Raw genomic sequence first — 27,966 nt, forward strand, 5'->3', positions numbered from 1 at the left:
TATTTCCTCCGTGAATCATCCTGGAATCTACACTCCAACTCAAACTTTCGATCCTCCTGCCTCAGCTTCCCAGAGTCCTGGGATTACAGGTGTACAGTACCACGCCTGGCTTACCTACCAAATATTTAAGAGCTCATCTGTGATGTGGTAATATATGGACTCTTCCCCTAACATATGCCTGCCTTCATTTCAAGCAAACTGTGAGTATAAATGGCATTTTAGGATATCCATAAGAACTGTAATGTGCTATGAAGACACCTAATACTTCTGGCTTGCTTCCTGCACTGTGGAGGCCACACTAAATATGTGAATTCACCTTTTCTTAACATTTTATCCACTTGACCAGGTAAGAGCCACTGTGACCATCCTAATGTTTGAGAGAGAAGCCAAAGGAGCCCAGGTGACTGAGCTGGGCCCAGTGGCCCAGCGCCAGCCTCTCCTGCTCTCCGATGTCCTAGCTTTGGTTCCAGCCTGGGCATGCACCGGCCCCGCTGTGCCTGTGTTACCGCCACTAAGCCTGGACCGAGCCCAGGACTTCGGATTGGAAGACGCCTTAGCATCCCGGAAGCTGCCGTGCACCTTCATCCCCATGAATGAACAGGGTGTGCACTGACTCAGCACACGAGTGACGCCTGTCAGTTCAGTAGTTTGAGAACTCAGTCGGAAACCACAGATCTCATCTACATGAATGACTACCAAGAAACGGGTGGACAATTTATTTCACCTTTGAGAAATGTGATGAGCAGAATCGACAGCCCAGTAGTAGTCATTTTTCAGAGCAATCTGAAAATTTATGTTTAACTGGCGGGGGGTACCCCAGGGGTAAAGCGTGTGCGTAACTTGCACAAGGCCCTCAGTTCAATCCCTAGTACAGATTTTTAAAAAAATTTTAAGAGCAAGTAACCCAAAACTGTTAAGTAAACAAGCATTCTTTATCTTAAATTCAGGCGGAGATAGTAGCCAAATACCACTAAAGAGGAAAATATTCTCTGGGCTACAAGTGACAACTGTCACAATCAAAGCAAAACTAACCCCCAAAGCAGCATCCTGGAGTAAGGTGACTGTGTGAAGGCCAGCTTCTGCCTGTGCGGGCCAGCTAGGAGGGCCAACGCTATCCCTAGCCCTCACCTTAGCCCAATTGATGTCCGCTTATCTGCTGATTTCATAAATTCAAGTACTGTCAACCCACATTCTGGTATTTTTCAAATAAAAAGCAAGATATCAGAAGACAGATTTTGTTTCTCCTGAACTTACTGCTTTTGTTGTACTCGGACTGAACCCAGGGCCTGCACAGGCTAGGCAAGTGCTCTACCACTGAGCTACATCCTCACCTCTTTTTGAATTGTACTTTGAAACAGTCTTGCTAAATTGCCCAGGCTGGTCTGGAACTTGTGACCCTCCTGCCTCAGCCTCCCCATGAACTTGTAAATGGTGGTATATTCTCTACAAAAGACTCCTACTCACAGGTCATTCTAGATTTTCCACCACTCCTGTTTCCTCAGTTTCCTTTATGATTGTAAAAGCCACTGGTTTTCATTAACTCATTGTTTTTCTAGGTAAATATCACACTAAATCAGAGTTCTAATTATTTGTATGCAAGATGTAAATACCGTGCGTGTGTGTGTGTGTGTGTGTGTGTGTGTGTATTTCTGCAAGATCTGTTACACTCATTCTCAAGCAATTTCCAAGTTTCGTGTCACTATCTGTTATGGCTTGCGTTTGGATGTTCCCTCAAAGCCTCACGCTTTCTCAGAGGGGGCTGAATCTGGAGTGTGTCACTGACTCATGGTGGGGCTGGGCCCGCGGGCACTAGGATTAAGGGTGCGAGTGCTGTCCACCCTAAGTAGTCTGAATAAAAGGGCGGAAAGACGCTGTTAAAGTCTCTTCTTGCTTTTGCTGTTTCCGGCCGTGAACTGTTGCCCCTCTGCCGCCCTGCCGTGGAGCCAGCCAATTATGAACTGAAACCTCTATGAACTGTAAGCCAAATAAGCCTTCTCTGCTTTAACTTTGGGTGTCAGGTACTTTGTCTCAGCAACTAACACACTATCATTGTTAGTCTTATGGCTGAGTATAGCTCAGCGGTAGAATGCGTGCCTAGAGCCCCCCAGACCCTGGGTTCAATTCCCAGCATCAAAATAAATAAGTAATTAAAAATGAGTAACTCTCTATCCTTTATCAATTCAATGAATCCCATTCCACAGTATTATTTCAGTGCGCTTCTGCACATGATCTAACTTGCTTTCTCCTGTGCACCACCACTCCCCTCTAACGTGACTCCTTGGTGTTAATCTGTCTCACATTCCAGTTGCAGGACCTTTACTTTGTTGTTGTCTTCCTTAAAAGGCTCTTCTCCCTCTCTGTATGACTTGTTCCCTCATCTTAGATTTCCACTTCAAAAAAAAAAGCAGTCCTTGACCATTCTCTAAGAGAGCGCATGCTCTCGCGTGTACACGCACACGGACACCCCCCCCCCACAGGGTTGTTCTCTCCTCTACTTCCTTCTTAGTACCTGTGACAATCTGGCATGGTCATGTGCTGCATAAAGACATTTCCATCAACAGCAGACCATGTATAGCTCCTTTGTCCCCTAGGATTACTATTTATGATATCTCAGTCATCTTAATGTGCAGAAGCACAACGATGATGTTTGCAAAATTGCCCAATGATGTATTTCTCAGAACATCTTTGTCATTAGTTGACACATGACTGTATCTAACCGTGTGTGCTTATTGCCTGCCTTCCCCTCCTAACCTAACAAAAGTTCCATGGCAGGGGACATCGTTAGTTCAATGTTACATCCCTGGCACCCTGAGCATTGCCCAGAGCTCAATAAAAACTTCTTAAATGAGTTTGCTTTCACAACCTTGAGAGGAGCAGGTCATATAAATAATTTAGACAAGGCCACACAGTCTTGGAGACACTAACTACAAAGGACAATGTGCAATGTGAACACCAAGTTTCCCAGAGGGATTGGCCCTGCAATCAGGTTTTCAGGATGAAGAAAACAATGAAGGGGTGACTCAAAAGCAGAGAGCATCTGGCCAGGAGACGTGCTTCTGCAGAAGTATGAATAAACCAGAGTACAGAGTATATTCCAAGAATTAGGGCAGGCAGGAGATAAGAAAGGGGAAGATAACGAGGTTTGAACCAGCTGTGGCAGGATTCAAATGTGGCTGGCATGCCTGCTACTCACTTTAATCCCCTAGACAGGAGTAAACCCAGGCAACAGAGCACAGAACTACAGGCATGCAAAAGATTACGGAGATATTCTGTTCTCACCCTGGGGTAACTGCTGAACAACCTCAGGAGTAGGTGGCCTCGATAAGGAAGGGACCTGAGGGTGCAGCTAAAGGGCAGGACGCAGGGAATCAGCCAGAAGTTTTGCTAGGTTCAAATGCCACCAGCTGGGCTGGGCACCATGTTTGCCCATTGAGAGAAACGTTGATGTCGCTCCAGGATCTTTGTATGTTTCCAAAATATTGGAATCTGAGAGAATTACGGAAGCAGAGTTAGAATAAAGAACCACAACTGGAAATAATGAAAAGGCACTCAACATTTCCATTCCTTTGAGCTTAGGTGTTTGACTGAAGATCTCACTAGGTCTTCAGCCTGTGGGCAGGCACCACTATTCACGTTACTGGAACCCTAAACAATCAGATTTTACTCTCACTTCTAGACCTAAGACCCCAATAACTTTCGAGCACGGCAGTATTTTCCACAAACAGCCTGTGCGGAAGACAAGTGTTGCCCAAGTCCGGTTTTGTTCTCACACCGCACTTCGCAGATTATTTCCAAAGTGCCACCAACGAGGCGGCTAACACATCAGAGCCAGTATTGGTTACTGAAGACACCCCAGACCCGCGGGGCCGGGGGCGACTCATTCACCGGGCCCCGCAGGAACCCAAGGTCAGGACTACTCGGCGATGCTGCCTCGCACCCGGGAGGCCACACACTTTCCCCGGAGTCCACGGGGTCGCTGGGCCACAGCCGCCCCCGGGCGGCGGAGACTCACACGTGACCCTGAAAGAAAGTGATCTTCCGCAGCGCCCCCCCTAGGGCGCGCCAGCTGCAGAGCAATCCTCGAACTCCCGCAGCCTCGGACTCCCGGACCAGGGCAATTTCCCCTCTCGCCCCGCCCCCGCCCCGCCCCGTCCCGCCCCCTGAGGCCCGGCTCGGCCAATCCCGTGCGTCGCCGGGAGGGACCTGTCCCGGCAGACGGAAGTAGGTCTACGTCACTGCGGGTGAGCTGCCCCGCTTCCGGCCCACGCTGGGGGCTTTTGACACCGGGTCGGCAGAGGCGACGCTGCGGCGGGGCGCTTCGCAGATCTGGGCGTCAGAGTTTCCTCCTGGCGCCAGCGCCACCTCAAAGGTCAGGGCTCGCCCACTCCTCCCTGGTCTCGGCGACCTAACCTTTCGGGGGCTCCGAGGGGAAATTCGCTGAGCCTGCTGGACTTCTCCATAACCTGCTTTACTGCACGGTGAAAGATACGTTTATTTGGTATCTCAAGGTCTTCCTTAGGCCCAGTAGCTCGGTTTAAATTCCTTCTCGTCAGGGAATCGTGAAAATGATGTCAACTTCCTCACTGCACTTGAAATTTCACATCTCATGTTCATCAAATGACTTTGATGTGAGAAATAAGGAATTTATTAAAATAGGACTAAGAAATCGGATGATCGCATCGTAAACTACGGTGTCTCATAAGTGTATTCATCTAGAGCAGTCAAGAAAACCCGTCAAGTAGTACAGGGTGAAGGCAGCACGTAGTTGCCGAGCAGCTGCGGGTGCCGGGAAGGTAGAGATGCTGACCAACCCTGACCGAGGTAGAATGCAAAGTCCTGGCCTGGAGTTTACAGGACCAGGAGGAGGCAGACCGAAAGAGAGCCCTGGAATGGGGCAGAGAACCGTTCAGAGTGTCCTCTGAGTGAGATGAGAAGATGCCAAATGTGAGAGTGACCCATGAAAAAGCAGCAAAGGGCCTGGTAGCCACGAGGATGATCGGGATGACTGGGTAGAGTTCTGTATCAGAACCCGGAGAAGGGCCACGGGCGGCTTTTGCTACCATGGTAATGCCAGGTGTCGGTTCCTGAACCCGAGCTCCACAAGGCAGAACAAAAGCGGTCCCTTTAGATGTTAAAACTGCTGCAGTAAACGTGAGGTCTTTGAAAACAGGGACAGTTTTGAGTTTGTACTTCCCACAGTGCATAAAGACTTTGTGAGACGTGGAGTAAGAAAGGTAGTGGACAGGATGGGGGGGGGGGGCTCTGCCTGGAAATAGGGAACTGGGCTAGGAGGTGTCTTCATTGCCAGTCCAAGAGCAATGATTTTTTGGTAAGTGGTTGGCTTTTTTGGCTGTTCTATAAATGGGTGATGAGAAATGTGTCTGAACTATAAAGACTCATGAGGATCACTGACATTATTAACACTGATAGAGTCAGTGGTGGGTAGAGTGTGAAATTTGGCATGAGAATATCTGAATTTGACCAAGACTGCAGGACTTTATACAGTCATTTCACCCTTCTGGACTCAGTCTTTGCATCCATAAGTATAGTAATACCTTCCAGAAAGTCATTATATAATGTCTAAAGCCAGTACGTGAGAAAGAAAATATTAGCATGCTGTTTAAAAATACCGAGATAATTACCAGAAGAAATAATTTCAAGAGTTGAAAATACTTGCTTGTGGGGACCAGAACTGAGGGTTGGGAAGGACCAGCACCAAGGTCTGCAGCATGAGTTAGCTCTGCTCTCTAGCAGCCCCTGCCTGGCACAGCCTGCCTCTTGGCGTGGTTTCTGTGTCGGGTTACTGTGCAGTACCTGGGCGGCTCTGTTCCACACGCAATCATTCTGAAACCCAGGTTGGTGGGGCAGTGCTAGCATCCCTGGGGAAAATGCCTCTGGAAGTTCAAAGGTGTAAAAGCCGAGGCCTGGTCACTGGGTCCGTACTGCGCCAGGCTGTGGTGGGTCCTCTGTTAATATCCCTTTGGCCAAAACAGGGCTAAACCCCAAAGTTAAGGGACAGGAAGTACATTCACCCATGCAGGTGGAAGGGGAAGGAGTACTCCTGAAAAGTAACTCAATCTACCATAATATTTGAGTTGTTGAACTGTGTGCACTGTTTGAATTGGATCCACTTCGGTTCTTGATGATGGTGAATACGTATGTTTTTTAAAACTAAAATTCCAGAGCTGGAACAAAACAGTCTTTTAGCTTTCCTTCCATCTACCTAAATTTCTCCTGGTTTTGTTTTGCTTTGAGACAGGGTCTCGCTATGTAGCTCAGGCTGGCCTTGAACTCACTGTGTAGCCCAGGATGACCTTGAACTCATGGTGCTCCTCCTGCCTCAGCTTCCCAAGTGCCGGGATTACAGATGTGCGCCACCATGCCCACCTCCCTCCTAGGTTTTGAGGCACGTGTCTAAGCTAACTCTGTCTCCATATTCTTTCAAAGTTCAAGGGAATGGCTTTTGCCTGGTTCCTTCCCAAACAACCAAAGGTGAAGTCATTCTGGAATTCCTAAAATGCTTTCTTCCTAGGCTACCAAATGATCAAGAGCATTTTTAAACATTTGGACGAGTACAGAGTGTTGCATACATGACTTTGGAACTTTAAAATGAAATAAAAAGCACTGTTTGATCTCTTATATTGCTGGCGAGAGTGCTGAGTGGTTCACTTTGTATGGGGCTGTTGTTCAAATGCACGTCCCCCTTCTGGGCATTTACCCTCCACTCTGCTCGCACACATATGTCCTGTGTGTAAGGTTGTTAGGCACAGAGCTGTCTGCACAGAAAATGATGAAAATAACCTACATGATCAGTGGGGCGCTGGTGAGGTCACCCATAGAGCATGCCCACGGGCACTGCTCCAGAGGGGGTCCTTTTGCTATGGAAGGGTTCCAAGATGTCCCTGTGATAAGTGTGTACAGGTGTGGGTGTAGAGGAAAGCTCAGAACAAAGTATAGAGTACACACTTTCATGCAAAAAAGGAGGCAAATAATAGCTGTACTTGCATGAAGAAGTGCTGGAAGATGGTGCAAGACAGAATGGTTGTTGCCTGGGGGAGGTAGGGATGCAGCGTGATGAGCACAGGAACAGTGTAACTTGAGTCATCTTGGATTTTCAAACAGTGCAGTGGTTCACACAGCGCAGCGGCGCACACCTGTAACCTCAGCAGTCTGGGAGGCTGAGGCAGGAAGATTCCAAGTTTGAGCCCAGCCTGGGCAGGTTAGCAAGATCCTGTCTCAAAATCAAAAAGGACCGTGGATGTAACTCAGTACTAAAAAAGCCCGAAGCATTAATATTCAAAAACTTAAAAGAAATAAATTAGGTAATGTAAATAAATGCAATCCATTAAGTACTTATTAGACTTGTCCTCATTGCTTCACTCCTTAGAGGCAGCAGCCGCAGAACTTTTTTGGGGCGATAACAGATATTCTTCCTTTAACGACCAGCCCGTTTAACAACCTTTCCAGCTTACAACCCGTCTTTGTGTGTGTGTGTGTGTGTGTGTGTGTGTGCAATTCTGTACACCTTGTTGATAGAGCCCCAATATCATTTTTGGGTACATACACCTCATTTTACACGGTACTGTAATTTTTGCTGACTGTACCGTACAGTACAGTGCTGAAGTTTACGTTGTTACACAGTACAGTACTGCGTGTAGGTTACGCAAATAAAAGCAAAGTGGACAAGTTGGAGTTTCCTTTGACCATTTCTTTGTTCTGAATATTGTAATGTACATACTATATATGATTCCTCATCTAACTACCAAGTCGCAGGAACGGAGCTCGTTGGAGGAATGCCTGTGTTGGGGATTGAATCCAGGGCCTTTGCACTAAACTGCATAAACTGTCTCGGGTTGGGCTTGAACCTACGATCCTCCTGCCTCAGCCTCCCCTTGTGCTGGGTTGCAGGCGTGCGCACCACGCAAGGCAGAGGCAAGACTGCCCGTGGCTGTGAGTCAGTGCTGGACAGAGTCGACGAGGCGTGGGGGCCAGGGCCAGGATGACCTGGAAGAAAGGCTCCTAGCAGGTCGGGGCAACACCGGAGACGGTGCGGGAAAGGGGGACAGAGGGAGCCGAGTGCACAGAGGGAGCCGAGTGCACAGAAGGAACGCGAAGGAACCAATCGACTTCGTAAAACAGCCCGCGAAGTCGCCCCACCGCTCCCCCGCGGAGAGCGCTTTACGCCAGGGCCCTCCACCCCGGCTGCCGGCCGGCGGAACCGTACCACTCTCGGAGCGGCAGGGGGGCGGGAGTTCGCGCGTCTCCTCCCCCTGAGTACAGGGGTGGGCTCGGCCGGAAGTGACGCGGTAGCGCGAAGCGGCGTGAGTCTGCGCAGTGCGGCGCCGAGTGTGGGTGGGGGGTGCGCGCGCGTTCCGCTGGAGTGTGCTGGGGTGAGTGGTGCCGGCGCGGCGGGGGGGGGGGGGGGGCTCCGGGTCCTGCGGGGTCGCGACGCCGAAGCGTCGGAGAGCGCGGCAGGCCGCCGGCCCGAGCTCGCCAGCGGTGGTCTGCAGCCGTTTTGTGCGTGCGCGGCAAACCCTCCAGAAAGCACGGGGCTGGGCGTGGTGTGGCTCGAGCAGAAAAACGAGGGCGGAGTCTTCAGCAAGGGGAATTTCCGTCTTTCTCAGTCAGAAAGTGGGTTCGGGTATTTAATAGCCTCCCCCGTTTTCAGTGGTTATTGGAACCAGAACATAAAAATCCCAGAAGTCTTGCGGGCCAGTTTCAAGAAAGCTATTTAAATTTTTGCCCTGTTTCTCTATGAAACAGTACTTTAAGAAAGACAGTCTTTACGAAGGGCATTGCGTGAAGTGTAAGACCTATATACTCGTGATTTAGGGAACTTAATATTTAACAGATTTTTAGAAATTGGATTTAAGAAAGTGCAGTAAAGGAAAACAATACACGTTAACCTCACTGCTCTCATCTTAGAGCAGTTGAAACTGCTGTGTATGTCAATATTAATCGAAAATGCTGTTTTTCGGGACTATATTTATCGGGACTGTCTCCCTAGGAAGTACTTAACTGTGCTTGAAAAGGTTCGGATATTCTAGAATTGCACTGAAAATTTGTTTGAAATTTTTTTCAGTCTTTTAAAGGTACATAAAAATGGCTTCGAAGAGAGCCCTGGTCATCCTGGCCAAAGGCGCGGAGGAGATGGAGACGGTCATCCCCGTGGATGTCATGAGGCGCGCCGGGGTAAGGCCCCTGCTGTTTCAGCCCTCCTTGCAGGTCATGTTGAATAAAATACTTCGGATATGTACAGCACTGCAGTGATTACATAATGCCAGCCTGCTTAGTCACTGTCCGTGTTTAATACAGATTTTGCCTTTCAGACCAGTTTTTTCCTTCCTTCCTCCTCCTCTCCTCTCCTCTGCTTCCCTCCCTCCCTTTCCTTCCTTGCAGTCCATCCTTGAGCTGGTGTCTCCCTATCTTGCCCAGGCTAGCCCTGAACTCCTGGACTCAGATGATCCTCCTGTCTCAGCCTCCCATAGCTAGGATTACAGCTTGGTGCCCAGCCCTAGACCCATTTCTTAAAGAGCACCTGCATTTAAAGAAACACACCCAGTCAGTACTAGGAAAAAAAGGAAAGAAGTACACTTGAAGTCGCCATTGTAAATTTTGCTAGTCCTATGACCTCCCCTCAGCCCCTCCTCACATGAGTGAGTCTGGCCCCGTGGCGTGCTCTGCTTGTTTAGCTGTCATCATACCGTGCATTTCTGTGGGCAGCACAGCAGCAGGCACTTCAGTGGCACTCACTCCGTGCCAGGCTGCACTCTGAGCACTTCTACGAAACCTACCACAATGCTGTGACTTAGATACTGCCCCCCCCCCGCCCCGCCCCAGCTGAGGAAGCTGAGGCACAGAGCTACTAAATAATTTGAGAAGAGGCAGATCATTGACCCAGGCAATCTGGCCCCAGTCTATTTACACTCTTCTGGTTCTCAAAAATCAAAATCTACTTTCTTGACATTGCTGCTCAATTGGGTATTGTGTGAACATGCCACATCCCATCTAATGACAGCCTAATGACACTGTAATACATTTTGTTTTTTGCTTTTGCTGCTGAAAATTGAACCCAGAGATGTGTGCATGCTAAGCACCACCACACACGCACACGCAGACACACACTGAGCTGGGTCTCTGCCCTGGAAATACTCTGATGGCTTTACTGGTGCAGATGTATCAGTTTTTTCAGGTCCTACACCTAAAAGTGGAATTGTAGGCCCAGGGAAAGATGTAGTCAGCAATGCTAGATTTTGCCAAGCTGCCTTCCAGTGTAAAACAATCTGTATTTCAGCAGCAGGGTAGGAAAATTCCCTGTTTTCCACAAGCACAAGGACCCGAGTTCAATCCCCGGTACCAAAAAAAAAAAAATCAAAATTCCCTGTTTTCTGGCATCACCTCTTGGTATCATCAACTTTTTTGACATTTGCAAGATAAAGTGGTATGTTATCTTTTTTTCTTTTTTTTTTGGTACTGGGGATCAAACTGGGAACCTTGCACTTGCGAGCCAGGTGGCGGAACCACTGTGCTAAATCCCTGGCCTGTATGTTATTGTTTTAACCTTCGTTTCTACCTTAGGAAAACAACATGAGGTTTAAATGGCAACACCGACCTTACAGGATGGGTTATTAATAGGATGACTGTAATTCATCTCCCAAACCAGCACTCTTGGGAGAGAAAGGGCATGGGGCAGGCACAGACCTAGTTAGTGAATATGTTTAGCTAGCGTAGCAGCTTAAAATTCAGTGTGGTTTTGTTGCAGTACTTCCTGCCAAATTATTTTAAAATGCATGTAAACTATGAAAATGTTGACTTTTAAAATTTGTGTTTCAGCATCCCTAAATGTCACCATGTCTTTCTTTTAGATTAGGGTCACCGTTGCAGGTCTGGCTGGGAACGACCCGGTACAGTGTAGCCGTGACGTGGTCATTTGTCCTGACACAAGTCTGGAAGAGGCAAAAAAGCAGGTTTGTTCTCTGTATGTGAAGTTCTTCCTTCATGTGGTTCTTCATTAGTTTCTGGCACATTGAAGACTGTCATTAGCAGAGACTTGTTGAGAAACTTACTTTGTTGGGAGTCTCCCCCACGCTGGGAGGGCAAGGGCTTTGCCATTCTGCTTTGTGTCAGTGGAACTTGGTGACTGCTGGGCACCACATGCAGTCAGACAGGCAACAGGGGCCTGGGGCTGGGGCTGGGGCTGGGTGAGGCTTGGGTACAAGGTCTGTCTGGTATCGTCTGGCTTACAAAGGCAGCCTTGCTTCCTATGGAAATGGTTTTTGCCTGATACAAGAATCAGCTGCCCCATTTCCCATTTACTTTTTATTCCTATTTCTAGGCCTTTATTTTTTATTTTGAGACAGGCTCTAAGTTGCCCAGGTGGGCTCAAACTTGCAATCCTCCAGCCTCAGTCTCCTGAGTGGATAGGACAATAGACACACACCACTGCACTCTGGATATTTTTGTCTTTTTATAAGAGTGTGATTATTATTACACTTGGTGCTTTGCAACATGCGACTATCTTCAGATTTTCTGCATTTTTTGCTGACTATAAGAACATTCCATCACTGGGACACCTCAGCATTTTTTGTTTGGTGGTGGTGGTGGTTGTTTTTTGGTGCTGGGGATTGAACCCTGTGCCGCCTCATGTTCGAGCATGCGCTCTACCCCTTCCTAACTGTTCTTTTGACTGGTACTTAGATTACCTCCTGTATTTTGCTTGTGACTTAAAATACAAGTGTTCAGACTGTCTCTTCTGTGCACATTTGAAATGAAATGTTCTTTTGGTGTCCCGCACTGTCCCAGGGCCCCTACGACGTGGTGGTTCTCCCCGGAGGCAACCTGGGCGCGCAGAATTTATCTGAGGTAAAACCCCACTCGGCCCCCATCCAGGAGCGGGCAGGAAGGCTCAGGAAAGTGTTCGGCATGAACGTGTGTGCCATTGTCGGTTATTATCCGACAGCTCAGGGAGAAGGCTGTGAGCAAGAGGAATAATGAGAATTAACCAAGTGATGTTCCAGCCTTATTTCAAGAAAACAATTCTAGGGCGGGGATTTAGCCCAGTGGTTCTGCCGCCTGCCTCGCAAGCGCAAGGTCCCAAGTTCGATCCCCGGTACCAAAAAGAAAAAGAAAACAATTCTAGTAACGTTTACCCCAGAAGGGAGCCTAACCGGTGGAACGGTCAGTGGAGGGCTTCAGTGCGCACAGGAGGACTTGCTCCTTCCCTGGCAGAAGAGCAGCCAATTCTGTGATGGGTCAGCTTAGATCGTAAGCCGGCTGATGACCTCGCAGCCCGGCCGGCCAAGGGGCCGAGGGGCTGCCGATGGGGCGAGCCCACCCGGGAGGTGGCATCTGCGCAGGTCACAGCCCTTCCTCTGAAGTCTTCAGGTGAGGGGTGGGCAGCAGACAGGGCAGGTGGCTGGGGACGCTGGGGACGCTGGGGACGCTTCCGGCCTCTGCCCGGGGGAGACTCAGACCCCACCCCCAGCTTCTCTCTCTCCACGGAGCACAGAACGGAAGGGCCAGATGTGCAGGGGACTGTGTTTCCTTGCTCGTCCTTAGACACCTTCGCTTAGGATGAGTGCCCGGCTGGGATTAAGAGTCTAGACACTGTGAATTTGGTAATTTGATGAGTCGCTGATATTTTTGAAAAGTAGATTGAAGCTATTGTGGTTACTGCCAGTGTCCCCACGGTAACCGCTGTGTTTCGCCTTCTGCGCTCAGTCCCCGGCCGTGAGGGAGATCCTGAAGGAGCAGGAGAGCCGGAAGGGCCTCATCGCAGCCATCTGTGCAGGTAAAGCGGTGCACCTGTGCACTGCCCTCCCGGGAGCTCCTCCCCAGAAGGCCCGGGGCACCTGCGGGGTTACTCGGGCGCCGTGCAGTCGTGTTGTCTCAGCAGCCAGTCCTGCTGCTCTGCTGTCTGCCTCTCTGTGCCCTTTGCATACTGTGAAGCCACTGTTATGCGCGTCTGACCCCGGAGGCCCTCGGAATTCAGTAAACAGCCTGTTCCAGCAGACCTCACTGCCAGGAAGCGCGTCTGCCAGCATAGCAGTCAGCAAGAACCCGGCAGACGTAAACATGACCTCCTGCCCTGTGCTTGCCCTGCAGACTCAGAGCCAGGCCCTTCTGCCTGCCTCCCTCTTCTCAGTGCTGAGACCCTGGCCGTCATGTAGTGTAAGGTCTTCGGGCTTCACAGATGTCCCTGTGTCTGAGCTTAGTCACACTCTGTTTTCTGGTACCATTTGAATCTGCCTGTTGCTTTAATGTTAGCACAACAGGATTTTAAAGGAAGCTGTGGGCCGGGGACTGCATCTGAGCACAGTGCTGAGTCCTGGCAGGGTCAGAGCAGACACTGCCTGGGGCCGCATGCCGGGCCCTTGACAGTCTCCCAGGACCACTCTCAGGGCTGGAGCTGTCACCTGGGCAGGGCGTCAGGCTCTGGCATTCTCAGGCTTAAAACTTGCCAGTTCTGGGCTGGGGCAGAGCTCAGTGGGGAGTGTGAGCGCAGCACGCGAGAGGCCCTGGGCTCCATCCGCATTGCCCTTCCCGCAGAAGGCCCAGGTTTCACGTCTAGGAGCGGAAAGGACGGGATCCGAGGCCTCCGTGTTTGAGAAGGGCTATGTTGGGCCCTGAGGAGTCCTGAGAAGGCCACCCTGGCCCCCCTGGCCAGTGGCCTCTTGCTGTGCCAAGGGCCCTGTGGCCAGGTCCCGCCCCTCTCTGGAGAGTCCTGACTGGCTTCTGCCTGGTCTGCTGCTGGAGAAGCGGCCTCCTTGCAGATGCTTCGACCACAGGAAGAGAACGAGGCTTTGCCTGGGCCGCTTCCCCTACAATCCTGTCGAAACAAAGACTAAGGTCATCTTGTCCCTGAGATAGCAAGGTTACCATCCTGTGGCCAGGCAGCCGTGGGCCGTGCTGAGGACCTGGACCTGGCTGGAGCTGAAGCACACAGGAAGAAGAAAGGAGACTTGCAGCGTGTTGGTCCAGGGGCTGCCCAGAGCTGGCATCCTGGGAGGAGAGGGGATGCTGGGGGTGCCGGGCATGCGGACAGTGGAGGGCGGCGCAGAGCAGCCGGAAGAGATTCAGTGGTGGCAGTTGCCTGAGTCTTCTGCCGTCTTGCCCTGGGAATTAGAAACAGTTCTGCACTCAAAAGAACGTCAGGCGCTGATACTGAGGGAATTCGAGACAAATCAGAAGGGAGGCTTTCCTGAGCAGAAAGTAGAATGAGCTTCCTTTTGCTGGAGGAGCCACTGTCATAGGATGCTGGGTCCTGGAAGGGTTCCAAGCCAGGGCCACCTGCAGGAGCCGAGTCGGCCGGGGTACTCTTTCCCCGCATGTCCACTGGGTGGCGCTGCGGGACGAGGATTCTGCCCCTCTGGCTCTGGAGGGCCCTGTTCATCCATCAGGCCCTCCTCAAGTGACCGGGCCCAGAGTCTGACTCTCCAAATACGGTTCTTAGGCCTCAGCATGCAGCAGCTAGGAGCTCACATGGTAAGGGCATCAGTAAATCCTGCGTCCAGCTACCGCGCACATTAACATCGCTGTAGGCAACAGCGTTACCATCATGAAGGGGGCAGCCTGAGAATTCCTCCCTCGCTGTGGTGCCCTCCTCGCTGCACAGCCGACGCCTGGCTCAGTGTGAGTGTGAGGTGAGGTGCATCCCTTCCTTCTTCAGATCTTAGTAGATACCGAGAGCTGACTCCTCCATCCATTCCATAAAACAGTGATGACTTAAAGTTTACTGCCGTACAAGGCTGTCCCAAAAGTTGTAGAGAGGCACACGTTAGAGACCTGATGAAAGAGCTCCATCCGGCCCGGGGCTGAGGCGGACACTTGCTGCTTGGCAGAGCGCTCCTTAGAGGGAGCTCCCGATTTGGGCTCGCTCTGAGCGGCTCGGTCTGTCTCCTCAGAGTTACAGCCAGGGCGTCAGGTTTGCTGAGGCTACAGGCGCACAGGCCAGAAGGCCACGGCTGTTCTCATCCCGGTATAACGTGAGGCCTCAGCTGAGAGAAGGCACAGTAAAAACATTCTGACAGGGCCGGGGATTTAGCTCAGTGGTTCTGCCACTTGCCTCGAAAGCACAAGGACCTGAGTTTGATCCCCGGTACCAAAAAAAAAAAAAAAAATTTCTGACAGTTGAAGGTAACGTTTACAGTCCTTGCCATCAGTCTTTGAGCGCCATTATTTACAGGACCTGTGTGGTTTTCACTGAAGTTCACTATTTCCAGTGAATTCGTTCAGGTACAAAGCTCAGCTGCTGGTCAGGTATCTTAAAGCTTTCATCTTGGGAAGCGGGTTAGGGCTCCACAGCTGACATTTCTGCGCCGTTCTCTGCCTAAGTACTTTAGCAGAGTGACTTGTGCCTCTGTTTCTCAGCCTTCCCCAGGTTCCTCTTTTAGGGCAGCATGCTGCGCTGTTCTTTTCATAACCCTGCCACGAGGTATATTTGGGTGGGTGGATGTTTGTCTTCCACTTTCAGTTAGGAAGGTAAAATTATATAAGGCAAAGTGCAGCCGTTCCGAGGGCACAGGTTGCCTGCACCGTGCAGCTGACACTCACCGTGTGCTGAGAACAGGTTAGAAGTCGGCCTGCCTGCGGCCTCCCCTCCGGCTGCTGGCCGCACTTCCGGCTAGGTCATGCTGTACCGCCATGTCCATCAGCGCGAGAGCAGGTGACTGGGTACAGCTTGGAGTAAGTGGTGTTGAAGTATTTTGGGTTCGCACAAAGCTTTGTCACTTGCTCAGCAAGTGGCTTATAAAAAACGAACTTCTACTAAGAAATGTGTAATTTCAGAAGCCTAACTCTTCAGATAGGAGCTCCTGATTTGAAAGAATGCTTTTACTGTTGCAATTTCTAAGCATGGGTTTCTCTGCATCTGTGCTCAGATCTTTTTATTAATCTTATCTTTAGGTCCCACAGCACTGTTGGCTCACGAGATAGGCTTTGGAAGCAAAGTTACAACACACCCACTTGCTAAAGACAAAATGATGAATGGGAGTAAGTATATGCTTGTGTTTTTGTGCTCGCAGAGCCCTGGTCAGAACACTCCTTTAGTGTGCCGTCTCCCGAGTAGTATAAGGCAACTGGTGGGCTCCCCAGGGGCGCCCTCCTCGGGCTCAGCCTGGCTGGGTGGGGCGGCCACCCCCGACTGTTGCGGATGGAAGGCGATGGTCCAGTGCCAGTTTAATCAGTGTTCTTTCTAAACACTTTGCCAGCAGCCTAGGGTAAATTTTCTACCCAGACAGCGATTCAGAAAGTGCCCTTTTACCCGAAGTCCAAAGAAAAGGCCCAGGTACCCAGCAGGGCCTGCTCCCTGTGGACACATAGCCCTCACACATGCCAGCAAGGCCTGCAGATCTCATTAATTATCTTTATAAAAAGCACGTTCAGTTCATGGTGACACCTGCGAACAGTGTAGCACGGGTGGCGTGAAAGGCTGCACTCTTCCCTCCCCTGCCATCCCTCCTGTCAGAGGTGACGTCTGTGAAGTGTCTTGTAGAGCTCTAGAACTTTCTCTGCACTTGCTGCGCTTCCTTTTTGATATTTTTACTCAGATGAGGTCCACTAAGTGCATTGTTCTGCAGCTTGCTTTTGTTGTTTTCTAGATGGGCTGTCACCGTGTTGCCCAGGCTGGCCTTGACCTCTTAGGCTCAAGAGATCCTCCTGCCTCAGCCTCCTGGGAGCTGGGCTGACAGGCATGTGCCATGCACAGCTGTGGCTTGCCCTTTTATCTTAGGAATGTTTCTGCCAACTCACTGTAGGGCTGTGGCAGGTCCCTGATCTCTCAGAGCCTCATTTTCCTCACCTGTCCTGTGAGGGTCATTCCCCAGCTCAGGGAGCTAATGTATATGACATGCCTGAACACTGACTGGCCTGGGGCCTGAGCGGGATGCAGGTGTCACTCATGAGGGGCTGTCCCTGGACCATGTGGAGGACACGGTAAAGGCTGCCCTCCCCTGGCGACCATCTTGAGTGACACTAGGACTTAGGTGGCTCAGAGCTGCTGAAGGCAGACCCGGGATTTAAGCCAGAAAGCGCAGTGTTCAGGGGTGGCCAGCGTCTCTGCAAGGCCAGGAGTCTTGGGCCTCCTGGGGCTTCAGGTCTGGACCTCAGTTGGCTGTCCTAGCTCCAAAGTGAGCAGATTGGGGTGGCTTCGTGCCAGTAAAATATTATCGACAAACCCAAGTAGCAGACACAAAAACAAGTAGCAGCTTTTAGTCACTGACCCCTTTGTTTGTCCCTAGGGCCCCCACTGGCTTTTTCTCCTAAGAGATTTCCTGGCCTTGGGATTTTTTGCCTAAAGCTTAAGAAAAAAAATCAATGCCACATGCTACTTTGAGCATGCGGTATAAAATATGTCAGTTCACCCTGCGTCCAGAATCCCATGAGGCTGGGTTTGGGGTTTCCCCTTGCGTGGCTGTTCTTCATCACTACCACTAGGTGGAGCGGTTGACAAGTGAAAACCTTTCCAGTTAGATTTTTGAAGAGAACTTTTAAACCCATCAGTGGGTTTCCGCCCTGCCTGTAATGTTTTACCTGCAGAGCTGCTGCCAGGTGAACCACTGACCAGGCCTCACCTTGCCTGGTCCTCTGTGGCCCCTCTCCTGCCCGGGAGGCCCAGCCCAGGCGCCTTCCTAGTTTAGCCCTGAAACAGTCTTGGCCTGTTGTGGCTGTCAGGTGAGGTGAGCACATGAAAACCTTGTCCATTCCAGCCAGGACATTGCTTTTCCTGCAGTAGTGTAAGGGGGATGCTTTGGGCGTTTTAGTGAGATACGAGATATCGACCACCTTGGAAAGAAAGGGATCTGAGGGTGGGACTCCGGAACACATCACTCTGCCTGCCCTGAGTGTGCCCATGCCACCTCAGGGGTCCCCTCAGTGGTGCCCGTGTTGCGTCCTGCCCTAGCAGGGCCAGGCGGTCGTGCGTCCATGCCTGTGCCCTGGTGTCCTGTGAATGTGCTCACCACTGGTGGGAGGGTCACCATCACCCACAGCTGGGAGGAGCAGCTCAGGGCTGCTCTGTCTGGCTCCTCCCCGAGTTCTAGGTCTCAAACGTCCCGCCCGAAGCTGCCCCCTGGGTCCTTTCCCTGATCTGTCCTGGGGCAGACCCCAGGGACCTCGTGCACCAGGAGTGGAGTGAGGGTCCCCTGCCTGGCAGGGGTGGCAGGAGCCCCAAGCTTACTTTCCTGGCTGCAGAGCCCGGAAGGTGAGCAGGTTGGGCCACGGTGATGCAGAGCCTGCTGGAAGCAGTGGGGAGACCAAGTCAGGATGGCCCCTTGTGTGCCTCCTCTGTCTCCAGGGCGGGGGCAGGCGAGGCTGAGGAAGGGCCACCCTCCGAGCCTGGCCACACAGGGAAACCGAGGGTTGGTGGAGAGGGTCGTGCAGGGAAGGCGCTGTGGGGCTGCGGGCCGTTCCCATGCACTGGATGTCCTTGGAGGAGCCCAGCCTTACCGAGCCGGGCTGGTCCTGGAGCGCCGCTCTGCCCACTGGCCTTTGGGTGCTGTGCTCCCAGCGGCCCGGGGCGCTGCCCATCAGGATGCGACCTCTTCTCTGCTGCAGATCATTACAGCTACTCGGAGAGCCGTGTGGAGCGGGATGGCCAGGTGCTCACCAGCCGCGGCCCGGGCACCAGCTTCGAGTTCGCGCTGGCCATCGTGGAGGCGCTCAGCGGCCCAGAGGTGGTGCAGCAGGTGAGGGCACCGCTCGTGCTCCGAGACTAGAGCCTCCCCAGCGCACAGCGGCCCCACCGGCCCGCACCCCACTCCTGTGTCCTCGCATTTCGGAATAAAAGGGCAGCTTACAGCTGCCCATGGCTGCTGCTCCGTCCCTCGTGTCTCTTGTGAGGTCAGGTTCAGTGTGCAGCTCGGGGTGGGACGTGGACGGGGCTTTTACTGCTGCAGGTGCTGTTAAAGTACCGGGGGGAGGGCTGGGGGCGCATACCTGTCATCCCAGTGCTCTGGAGGCTGAGGCAGGAGGGTCGCAAGTTCAAGTCCAGTCAGGGTAACTTATTGAGACCCTGCCTCGAGATAAAAGGGTTAGGGCTGGAGCCTGTGCAGAGGCCTTGGGTTCACCCCCAGTTCTGAGAAACAAAACAACAAACTACCAGTGAGGTGGGCTGTTGTGTTTGTGAAGCAGTGCCCCCAACCTCGCAAAGCTGAAGCATCCACCTTCCCCTCCTCCACTGAGTGCCCAGCACTCCTGGGAAGCATGCAGCCCCTGGGTAGGTCAGGGGGACACATGGCCCTGGCCCACACCTGACGCCTCGCCCCTGACCACGCCATCCAGACAAGGAGACACGGGGCCCTGTGCAGGCTGCTGGTGTTCCACCTGCTGCTGAGGTGGAGAGGAGATGCTGAGCTGGAGCACTGGCAGCTATCTCATTACTGTGAGGAGGCGGCTCCTGATTCACAGGCCAAGGCAGCTGTTAGCTGTGTAATTGCACATTTTGGTGAGCAGTGTGAAAGATAGTAAAGGCCGTGCAAGAGTGAAGGACCAGGAGTGTTTACACAGCGGGGCACGTGACACCAGAGTAGATTCTCTGGTCAGCACTTGCTGGGCTGCGGACAAGCCAGTGCGAGCTGTGGGCCGTGTCATGTGAAGGGGGAGGGAGAACAAACCTAAAAATGCATCCTAGGAAGAAGGGTGAAGTGGCAGTGACAGGGAAGCCCCCATAAGGGACCTGGGAATCTGCAGAAAGTGGATGTGGAAGAGGTAGCCCTACAGAAGAGACAGGAAGTGCAGAGGCCCTAGGGCAGGAGCCAGCAGGCACGGAAGGTTTCGTGGGCAGTCGGGGCTCCAGGACTGGCCCGGGGAGAGGTGCGGACCCCAGGGGGACACACGGAGGGTTCAAGGACAACTCCCATGTGTGCCCCTCAAACCCAGGGCCGTGGAGAGCCACCATTCCAGAGTTGCTGCGGGGAGGCCTGGGAGTGGGCTTCGGGCTCGGTGGATGAATCTGGTGTCTGGGGCGCCTGGGGATGAAGAGAGAACAGGCCCTGTGACTGCGGGTCTCCGGCCAGGGTGGCCAGGAAACAATTTCCTCCCAGCAGTGATGTGTGGGGATCGGATAGGGCGGGTGCTGATCCGCCCTCAACCCCTGCCTGGAGCAGCTTCCGGAGACCGGAATGAGTGCAGAGACTGCGGCTGTGGGCGCCCAGCGGTCTCTGGAGAAATCAGCTGCCATGGGGCGAGCGCTTATCGAGCCGCACATCTCGGGAGAAGATCGCTTCCTGGCGTCGGGGGCAGGGGTTCCCGGAAGCCGCCTTATCAGACCCCTGGGGCTCTGGCCATTCTGGAATTTCTGGCTTTGGCCAGTGGAGAGCAGGAGCCTCTGCCTCCTGCTCCTGCTCCTGCTCCGGACACAGCTGCCAGCTGCTCTGGGCGGAGGGGCAGGCAGGGTGGGGCGCAGTCTGCGCTTGCACTATGGCTTGGAGTTGAGCTCGGCAGCCTGGGGCTGCCAAGGTTGAAGTTCACCTGCAGGATTTAGTCTTTCTTTTGTGTTTTTTACTTTTTTGGCAAAAGTTCATTCATCTTGGAGACCAGACCTGCGTGGTGGAGGCAGGGCTGGCTGCCCAGGGCCCCAGAAGAGATGTCACAGGGGTCTTGGGACCCGGTCCCTGGCCGGAAGCTCGGCTGCCATGGCCAAGTCGAGGGCATTCCTAGGGACCCGCCTCTGGGGACAAGATGGCAGCCACTCTTCTGGGGGCTCTGCTGCCCAGGTGCTAACGGTGCCCAGCGCAGCTGTGAACCAGGCCCCTGGAAGGTAGGCTCACGAGTCTGTTGGGGTTTGTTTCCCTGCACGCTTTACATGAACAGCGTTACATGAGGCCACACGGTCTGCCCTTACTGTCCACTCATGATGACCCACAGAACGTCTCCCCTTCTGGGCTGGGTGATGCCTGCGAGCTGCACCTCCACTCCAGCAGCCAGCAGCCTACAAAGTGGCCACTGTCTCACCATGTAAGAGGGCGAAGCCCGGTCTCGAGAGCTCGAGAACCCGTCTGTCCTGTGCCATGGGACTGTCATAAAACGAGGCTGTGGTCAGCAGGGAAGGGTGCTCAGCCCGGAGACGGAGCTGGGACCTGTCTCCTGCCAGGTGTCCCTGCAGAGGAGAACATTAACTCCTCCCCGAGCACACGCTGCACACTCAGTGGGGTGTTTTGAGAAAATGCCCACCTTGGCCCGGCCTGGGGGCAGCAGCTGGGGGTGCCCATCCCCTGGGCTTCAGTTTGAGCCCAAGGCACCTGGGCAGCACTGAGGAAGAAGGCCATGAGGGCTTTGCCCCTACCGCCACTTTCACCAGCCCACTGCTGCTGCCATGCTTACCCTCACCACTGCCACCCCCCACATCACCCTCACTTCCTGCAGCCCCCGGGGGGCTGTTTCAGGCTCCCCAACAAGTCCCAGGCAGCAGGGTCCCGGAAGAGATGCCGAGGGCCACCTGCCTGTGGCTCCAGCCCTGCATCTGTGTCATAGAGCCACTCCATCCTGCTTTCTTGGTCCCACGTGGGAGCAGCTGCAGAGCTCCGGGTCGGGTCCCAGGCTCTGCAAAGCCATAGATTAACTTTAGGATGGAAAGCTGGTGGTCTTAAAAGGTACCGAGGGACAGGTGGCATTGGTCACTGGGCAGCGGTGTGGAGCCTGGCGGGTGGCGTTGCCATCTGGGGTCCTCATCTTCTTGGATGCTGCTTTGCCTGACAGGTTAGCACGCCACAAGAAGTGTGCCTGGCTCAGGCTCCCCTTCCCCTGCAGAATGCCGTTAGTGAAGTGTACAGAGGGGAAAGCAGGGTTTTCTCCCAAGATCCAGGTGCGGTGTAGCTGAGCCTTCACCCTCCTCTGTTCTCTGGTGCCCGTCTACAGAGTGGAGGCCTAGCGTGACTCGTGTGCTGCTGGCAGTACCGGATGACCAGGCCTGGGGGCGCAGGGCCACTCAACCTGCCGGACAGGGGAGGGATAACCCCGATCCTCCCTGGCTCGGCACAGCCCTTGGCTGCGGCAGTAAATCAATGCAGGACTGAAATGCCAACTTCCCAGGCAGGGATGAGGTCACCATGCTAACACTGGTCACGCTTCCACACGTGTACCCAGGAGGGAGAGCCACTTGGGCACCTACGCCACAGCCACTTAGCTCGGGTGGCGCTCGTACCCTATCATTAGTCCAGGAGGCATCAGCTTTAGTGCCACCTGGGCCTTAAAAGACTTTTGGAAATGTAATTACACAAATACGTCAACACCTGCTGCTTGGAAAAGGCTCGAACAATACAGGAACACATTGAGCAAGACTCAAGACTCGGAAAGTCTTTCCGGCCTCTCCTGGTCCCTCTTCCTGTCCAGAAAAGTCTACTTTGGGGGTCCCAGTTCCAGTTTCTTTCACACAAATCTGCAGATGTGTCATGGTACAAACCCATACCCACCCCTGAGATATTGTTTCGTACATACACAGACAGTACTCGATAGTTTCAAAAGTTATTTTTGAACAAATAGATAACGGGAGCTATTATCGTGTACTTTGTTTTGCAAATTGGATTTTTTTTTTCTTCGAAACTTAGTATGTCTTGGAAATCTGCCAGTGTCAGGTCGACTTTGTTTATATAATAGTGGGACAGGAATCCACAGCACAGCTGTACTGTAAAGCATTTAACCGTTTCTCCTCTGAAGGATTTCCTCCCAATTAAAAAAAAACTAACTGGGTGAGATGGTGTGGGCTTGTGGTCCTGGCTGGTCTGGAGGCTGAGACAGGAGGGTTGCTTAAGCCCAGGAGCTCAAGGCCAGCCTGAGCAACATGGCAAGACCTTATCTCTGTAAAGAAAATGTGCAAGGCCCAGGGTCCAAGCACTGTAAAAGAAAAAAAAATGAAGTACATGAATTCATTTTTACTGTGATAAAAATACCCAATGCAGAATCTGTCATCCTCACCATTCCGAAGCGTGTGCTTGTGCGGCATCACTACACGCAGTCCTGTGTTGTGCGCTCCCCGTTTGGTGACACGGGACTCCCCTCCTCCAGCCCCGGCAAACACCAGGCCACTTTCTCTGAATTGGACCCCTCCGGGCGCCTTGCTCCAGTGGAGTCCTGGCTTGCTTGACTTAGCTGGGTGTCCTGGGGTGCGGTCTCCTTCCTCCCGAGCTCATGATTTGCATTTACCTAAGGACGATGAGGCTGCGGGTCTGACCTGGGGTTCTGTGTGTCTTCACCAGAGAAGTATCTCCTCGAGCCCTTTGCCCATTTCAGAATGGGATTTTGTTGATATCAATGGGTTGTTGTGACTTTTACAGTTACTCAGTATTTTTAAATGTCTTTCGGAGCCAGGCACGGTGGAGTTCTGCTCCTGTAGCCCCAGCTACAGCTGAGGCAGGAGGATCTCCGAGTCCAGGAGGTCAAGGCTGGCTACCCTGGGCGAGATACTGAGAACCTGTCTCAAAAAGTCAGAGCGCTGGGTTTGTAGCGCAGTGGTGGAGGGCTTGGGTAGCATGTGTAAGGTCCTGGTTCGATCCTCAGTACCACCAACACCAAAAGAAAAGTTTTAGGACAAATTTGTGCCTACCTCTTTGAGCAGGTGTAAATATTTTTAGAGAATTCTGTGGATCCAAGAGCAGGCTGATTTTAATTTTCGTAGATATGGCCAGGCTGTTCTTTCCTTTGCCTTTTCCTTCTGCGCTCAAGGTTGCTGATTATTATCAGTCTCTTTATTTTTATTTTAAAAGTCCTTGCTGTGAAATAGCTTATATGCAAAGAGACGATGGGAATGCGGCCCAGGCCAGCAGAAATGAATGCCGTCCATGCCGTCCGTCTGATCCAAGGGCTTTCTTAGCGGGCGCCTGGAGAGCCGCTCGCACGCATGCCCGTCGTCCTTAGTGCGCAGCTGCCAGTCCTGTCGCCCGTGCTCGGCTCAGACGCGCGTGCGCAGCAGCTTCTCGGCGAACCCTTGTCCTGGGCCGCAGTGGTTTTCTTGCCCTGGAGCCGGGCTGCTTTTGTTTCATGGGCCCCTTTGGTGCCCTCGTGAAGTCTGGACTCCTTTTCAGAATAGTATCTTCAAATGCATAAAATATACTGGACTGCAAAGGAAATGCATTGTTTTGGAATTAGGTTTCCAAACATTTAAATCCAGCGTCGCAGGCTGACCTCTTTCCCCGGTGGGTGACTCCCCTGGGTCTGCAGGACTCCTGGGCTGCTCTGGCTCCTACCGGGTGGGAATCAGCGTGTCCACTCTCGGGCACAGGCCTGTGGGCCTCTGATTGAGTTGCACTGAATTTGCAAAGCAGCCTGGAGAAAATGAATGTCTGTGATACTCCAGCCTCCTGGCCAGAAGCATGATACACTTCCCATTCACGCAGGGTGTTTTGTTTTGGGTTTTGAGCAGTACTGGGAGGCAGAGCTAGGGGTACTGTACCACTAAGCTCCATATCAGCCTTTTTTATTTCTTATTTTGAGCCAAGTTCTTGCTAAGTTGTCGAACCTGGTCTCGGACTTGTGTTCCTCCGGCCTCAGCCTCCCAAGTAGCTAGGATTACAGGTGTGCACCACCATGCCTGGCCATTTAGCCTTTTTAAAATATCAGTAGTTATTAATTACCATTGGACAGAAGCCTTTCCTCCCTTCCTCTCTCCTTCCCTTATATTTGTGAAGAACTGGAATTATCTGGTATTTACTATTAAATAGAATTTGCCTCCAAATCTCCCTGATCTGGTGTTTTATGGTGAGATTTCTTTGTATTGAGCAGAAAGTGATGTAACATAAAATTAATCATTTCAAAGCCCACAGTTGAGTGGCATTTACTGTATTCACAGTGGTAGGCCTGGGTCACTTCTAGTTCCAAAACACTGTTACCGCCCCAAAGGAGTCCCTGGCCTCCCCTTGCCCCCTTCTCCTAGCCCCTGGTAACCTCTATTCTATATTCTGTCCTTAGGGATGTATCTGTTCCAATTCTAATATTGCATGTAAGTGGAATCATTCAACACACAACCTTTTGCGTCTGGCTTTTTCCCCTGGCGTAGTGTTTCTAGATTCATCCACAGAGAGTCTCACATCAGGCTCACCTTCCTGTTCAAGGCTGAATAGTATTCCATCATTTTAGGCACCATATTTTATTCATCCATTTATCCATTTTAAAGAGCTTTCTGGTAATATTCATTCATACAATAGAATGAGAAGGAAAAAGATACTTCTACAAGCAAAAAATCCTCACAAGCATAATATTGAGCAAAAGAAACAAGGCACAAATACTACTGTATGATTCCATTTCTAGAAACTTCAAAGACAGGCAAATTAACCTACAGCACTAGAAGTCAGGTGCCAGCTCCCCGCAGCTTGGGTTGTGATGAGCTAGGTCAAGAAAGAAGGGGTTTGGGGTAACGTACAGTTTTTCTTGATCCAAGTCCTGGTTATCGTGTATTCATTTTGTGAAAGTTCATTGACTTATGCATTTTTGCTTTGCTTACTGTTTTCTATGTATGCTACTGTTCAATAAAAAGAAATTTAAAAGAGTGTATATTCATTAATCCTGGGTGCATTGTTTATTCATTAAACCCAGCTTGGCGATGCTGCTGGGCAAATCATCTTGTTTCTATCTTTCCTCATTTCTTGGGGGCTGAGCTATCAGATGCTAAGAGAAGTGAGTTAAACTCTTCCACTGCAACAGTGGATTTCTCAGTTTCTTCTCACAGGCCTTCACATCATCATGTCACACATCTTGCGGCTGTATTACTAGCTGCACGCGAGCTTACAATCATCATCTTCCTGGTGACTTCTTCATGTTTTTCTCCAGTGCTGAGGATCAGACCCAGGGCCTTGCTCATGCCAGGCAAGTGCTGTGCCATGGAGCTACATTGAGGGCCCCTGAATTTTTTATCATCATGTAGTTCACTTCAGTAATAATTTTTGCTTTAATGTCTGTCCTGTCTGTATAGTTGCTAAATTGCTCCAGCTTTTGGGGGGACTATTTTTCAGTCTTTTTCTGTGCCTTCAGTTTTTACCCACCTTACCTTTGGGGCGCATTTCTTGTAAGTAGTATTTAGCTGAAGACGGTGAGATCTGCCCTGACAATATTTTCACTGGACTGACATCCTTCCCCTGCTTCTCCTGGTTGCAGCTGAGAATTTACAGCTCTGCTATTCTTTGTAAGTGCTGTGGTTCCCCACCCTGGCTACTTCTAATATTTCTTTTGTTTGGCGTCTTGCAGTCTCACTGCAAGCCCACTGTTTTTCCCCCTCCTCCTTCCTTTTAATCTGTTGAGATTTATTGGGGTTTCTGGAGGTAAGCCTTGGTGTATTTCCAGCGGTTCTAGAAACTTCTCACCTATTGTCTTCAGATACTGCTTCTTCATTCCCTACGAATGAAGCTCTCCTTACTGGAAGTGTAACTTGTGCCTTTTCCCTCTGTCCTTCCTGTCTCTTCTTTCGCAGGGTTCCCGCTCTCGAGCCTCTTTGGTTTGTAATTCTTAGACCGTGTCCCATCTGGTGGCCGTGCACTCACGGATATAACACTTTTAATGGGTATATACACATTTTACCATGTTCTATTCTTTTTGAATTTGTTTCCCTATGCACATATTTATTTAATCATGCTAAGCACACTTAATTGATGTTCTGTGTCTGGTAATTCTAAAAGCTGAAGTCTTTGCAGTTCTGTCTGCTCTTTCTGGATCCTGCTGTTCTTACTTATGGTGCTTTGTTTCCTGCGTATTTGGTGGGTTTTTCTTGGAAAGTTTTCATTTCTTTTCTCTTTCACTCTGTAGGGATCCTGTGAGGTTTGGACTGAAGTTGAGTTCTTTTTGAGAGAGGTTGCATTTGCTTCTGACAGTTACCTATGGGCCTGTCATTCCTAGACGTGTGAGCACACACATGTGCACATGTGTGAATGACCTGTACGTTCCAGGGTTCTGTGCCGGAAACAAGCCGCTCTGGGTATTTTAAGCAGAGAGGGGTTTTGCACAGGGAGACAGATGCGTGTCATAAAATCCCTGGGAGACCGGAGGAGGGGAGTCAGGAGGCCTCCCGTGGAACTGCTGAGCTCGAGCGTGCATCTGTGTAGTCTGGATTTGGATCGGAGAAGTCAGTCCTAGAGGCTGCTGCTGCTAGTGGTGTTACCAGGGCAACCGCAGCCACCCTCAGCACTGCCGAGACCTGAACTGCTGAGTCCGCGCTGCCACGCTGCTCCTGCACGCATGGCTCCGCGACCTCAGTGGAACAGAGAGACGGACGCACACGGTGGGCAGAGTGTGGTCCACACCGGGCACCCTGGCTCAGAAGAGCCGCGGGTTCGTTTTTATTTTTCAGCCTTCGCAGAACAGGGTGTGGAGATGGGTGCTGAGTCCTACCGAGCTATCTAAGGACTGCGCTGCGGGAAGCATTCCGGGGCTCCGGGGCTGCTCTGTTCTTGTTAGCCGGTCGCTGGCGTTTGCCTAGTGGGTTTTTTCTATCTTCTTTCATCCTGTGGCAGATACTACCCATGGGCTACTGAGTACTCATTTCAAACCCCCTTCTCTCATGTATTTTTTACTATAAAAGCTAGGGTGACCATCCTCTCTTGGCACGTGACCCGGAATTGTTGAGTGCAGTGGAGAATTCTTTGCTTTTCCTGCAAGAGGGCAGTGTGACCTGTGTTGCTACGTTCCTCTGACTGCCTTCCATGTAGATGCGATGCCTGGATCCTTGGCAGCTATTCTGTGACCAAGAACGGGAAGCCAAGTGAACTGCTGTGACACCAGCCTTACGCCGCTGAGCCAGCACCAGCAGCCCCATGCTTCCAGGCCTCTTACGCAAGAGAAACACATGTGCCTTCCTAAGCCACTGTTAAACTGATGCTTCTGTTACTTTACTCAGAAGTGTTCCCAACCAATGGAAAAATTTCTCTTTACATGTATCTTCTGCAAATAACAGAGATTTGCTATTAACTTATCTGAAACTCTTGAGTCTTTTTAAATAGGAATATAACTAATTCCCCTTTTGTGGATTATTAACGTGTTTTCAGTTATTCC

At 51.5% G+C, this 27,966-nt stretch overlaps 1 protein-coding gene across 7 annotated transcripts; it reads left to right on the forward strand.

The window, feature by feature from the left end:
* Nucleotides 1–4,248: 4,248 nt before the first annotated feature.
* Park7 (Parkinsonism associated deglycase) lies at nucleotides 4,249–18,811 on the forward strand. Of its 7 annotated transcripts, none has more exons than XM_013065176.3 (7): nucleotides 4,249–4,369; nucleotides 9,083–9,192; nucleotides 10,866–10,967; nucleotides 11,803–11,862; nucleotides 12,721–12,790; nucleotides 15,904–15,990; nucleotides 18,553–18,811. In XM_013065176.3, the coding sequence occupies exons 2-7, from the start codon at nucleotides 9,103–9,105 to the stop codon at nucleotides 18,711–18,713; spliced, it is 570 nt and encodes a 189-aa protein (XP_012920630.1). In that variant the 5' UTR covers nucleotides 4,249–4,369; nucleotides 9,083–9,102; the 3' UTR covers nucleotides 18,714–18,811. The 7 variants fall into 7 exon arrangements, 6 of the variants coding, with proteins under 6 accessions (XP_012920630.1, XP_004863742.1, XP_012920631.1 ...); XR_015452516.1 differs by lacking the exon at nucleotides 4,249–4,369 and adding an exon at nucleotides 8,255–8,390 and having other exon boundaries at nucleotides 12,721–14,642; XM_004863685.4 differs by lacking the exon at nucleotides 4,249–4,369 and adding an exon at nucleotides 8,255–8,390.
* Nucleotides 18,812–27,966: the final 9,155 nt, after the last annotated feature.

This window comes from Heterocephalus glaber, unplaced genomic scaffold, assembly GCF_053883595.1.
Source record: "Heterocephalus glaber isolate CG9 unplaced genomic scaffold, H.glaber_assembly_v1.0 deba00001447, whole genome shotgun sequence".
Classification (NCBI taxonomy): Eukaryota; Metazoa; Chordata; class Mammalia; order Rodentia; family Bathyergidae; genus Heterocephalus; species Heterocephalus glaber.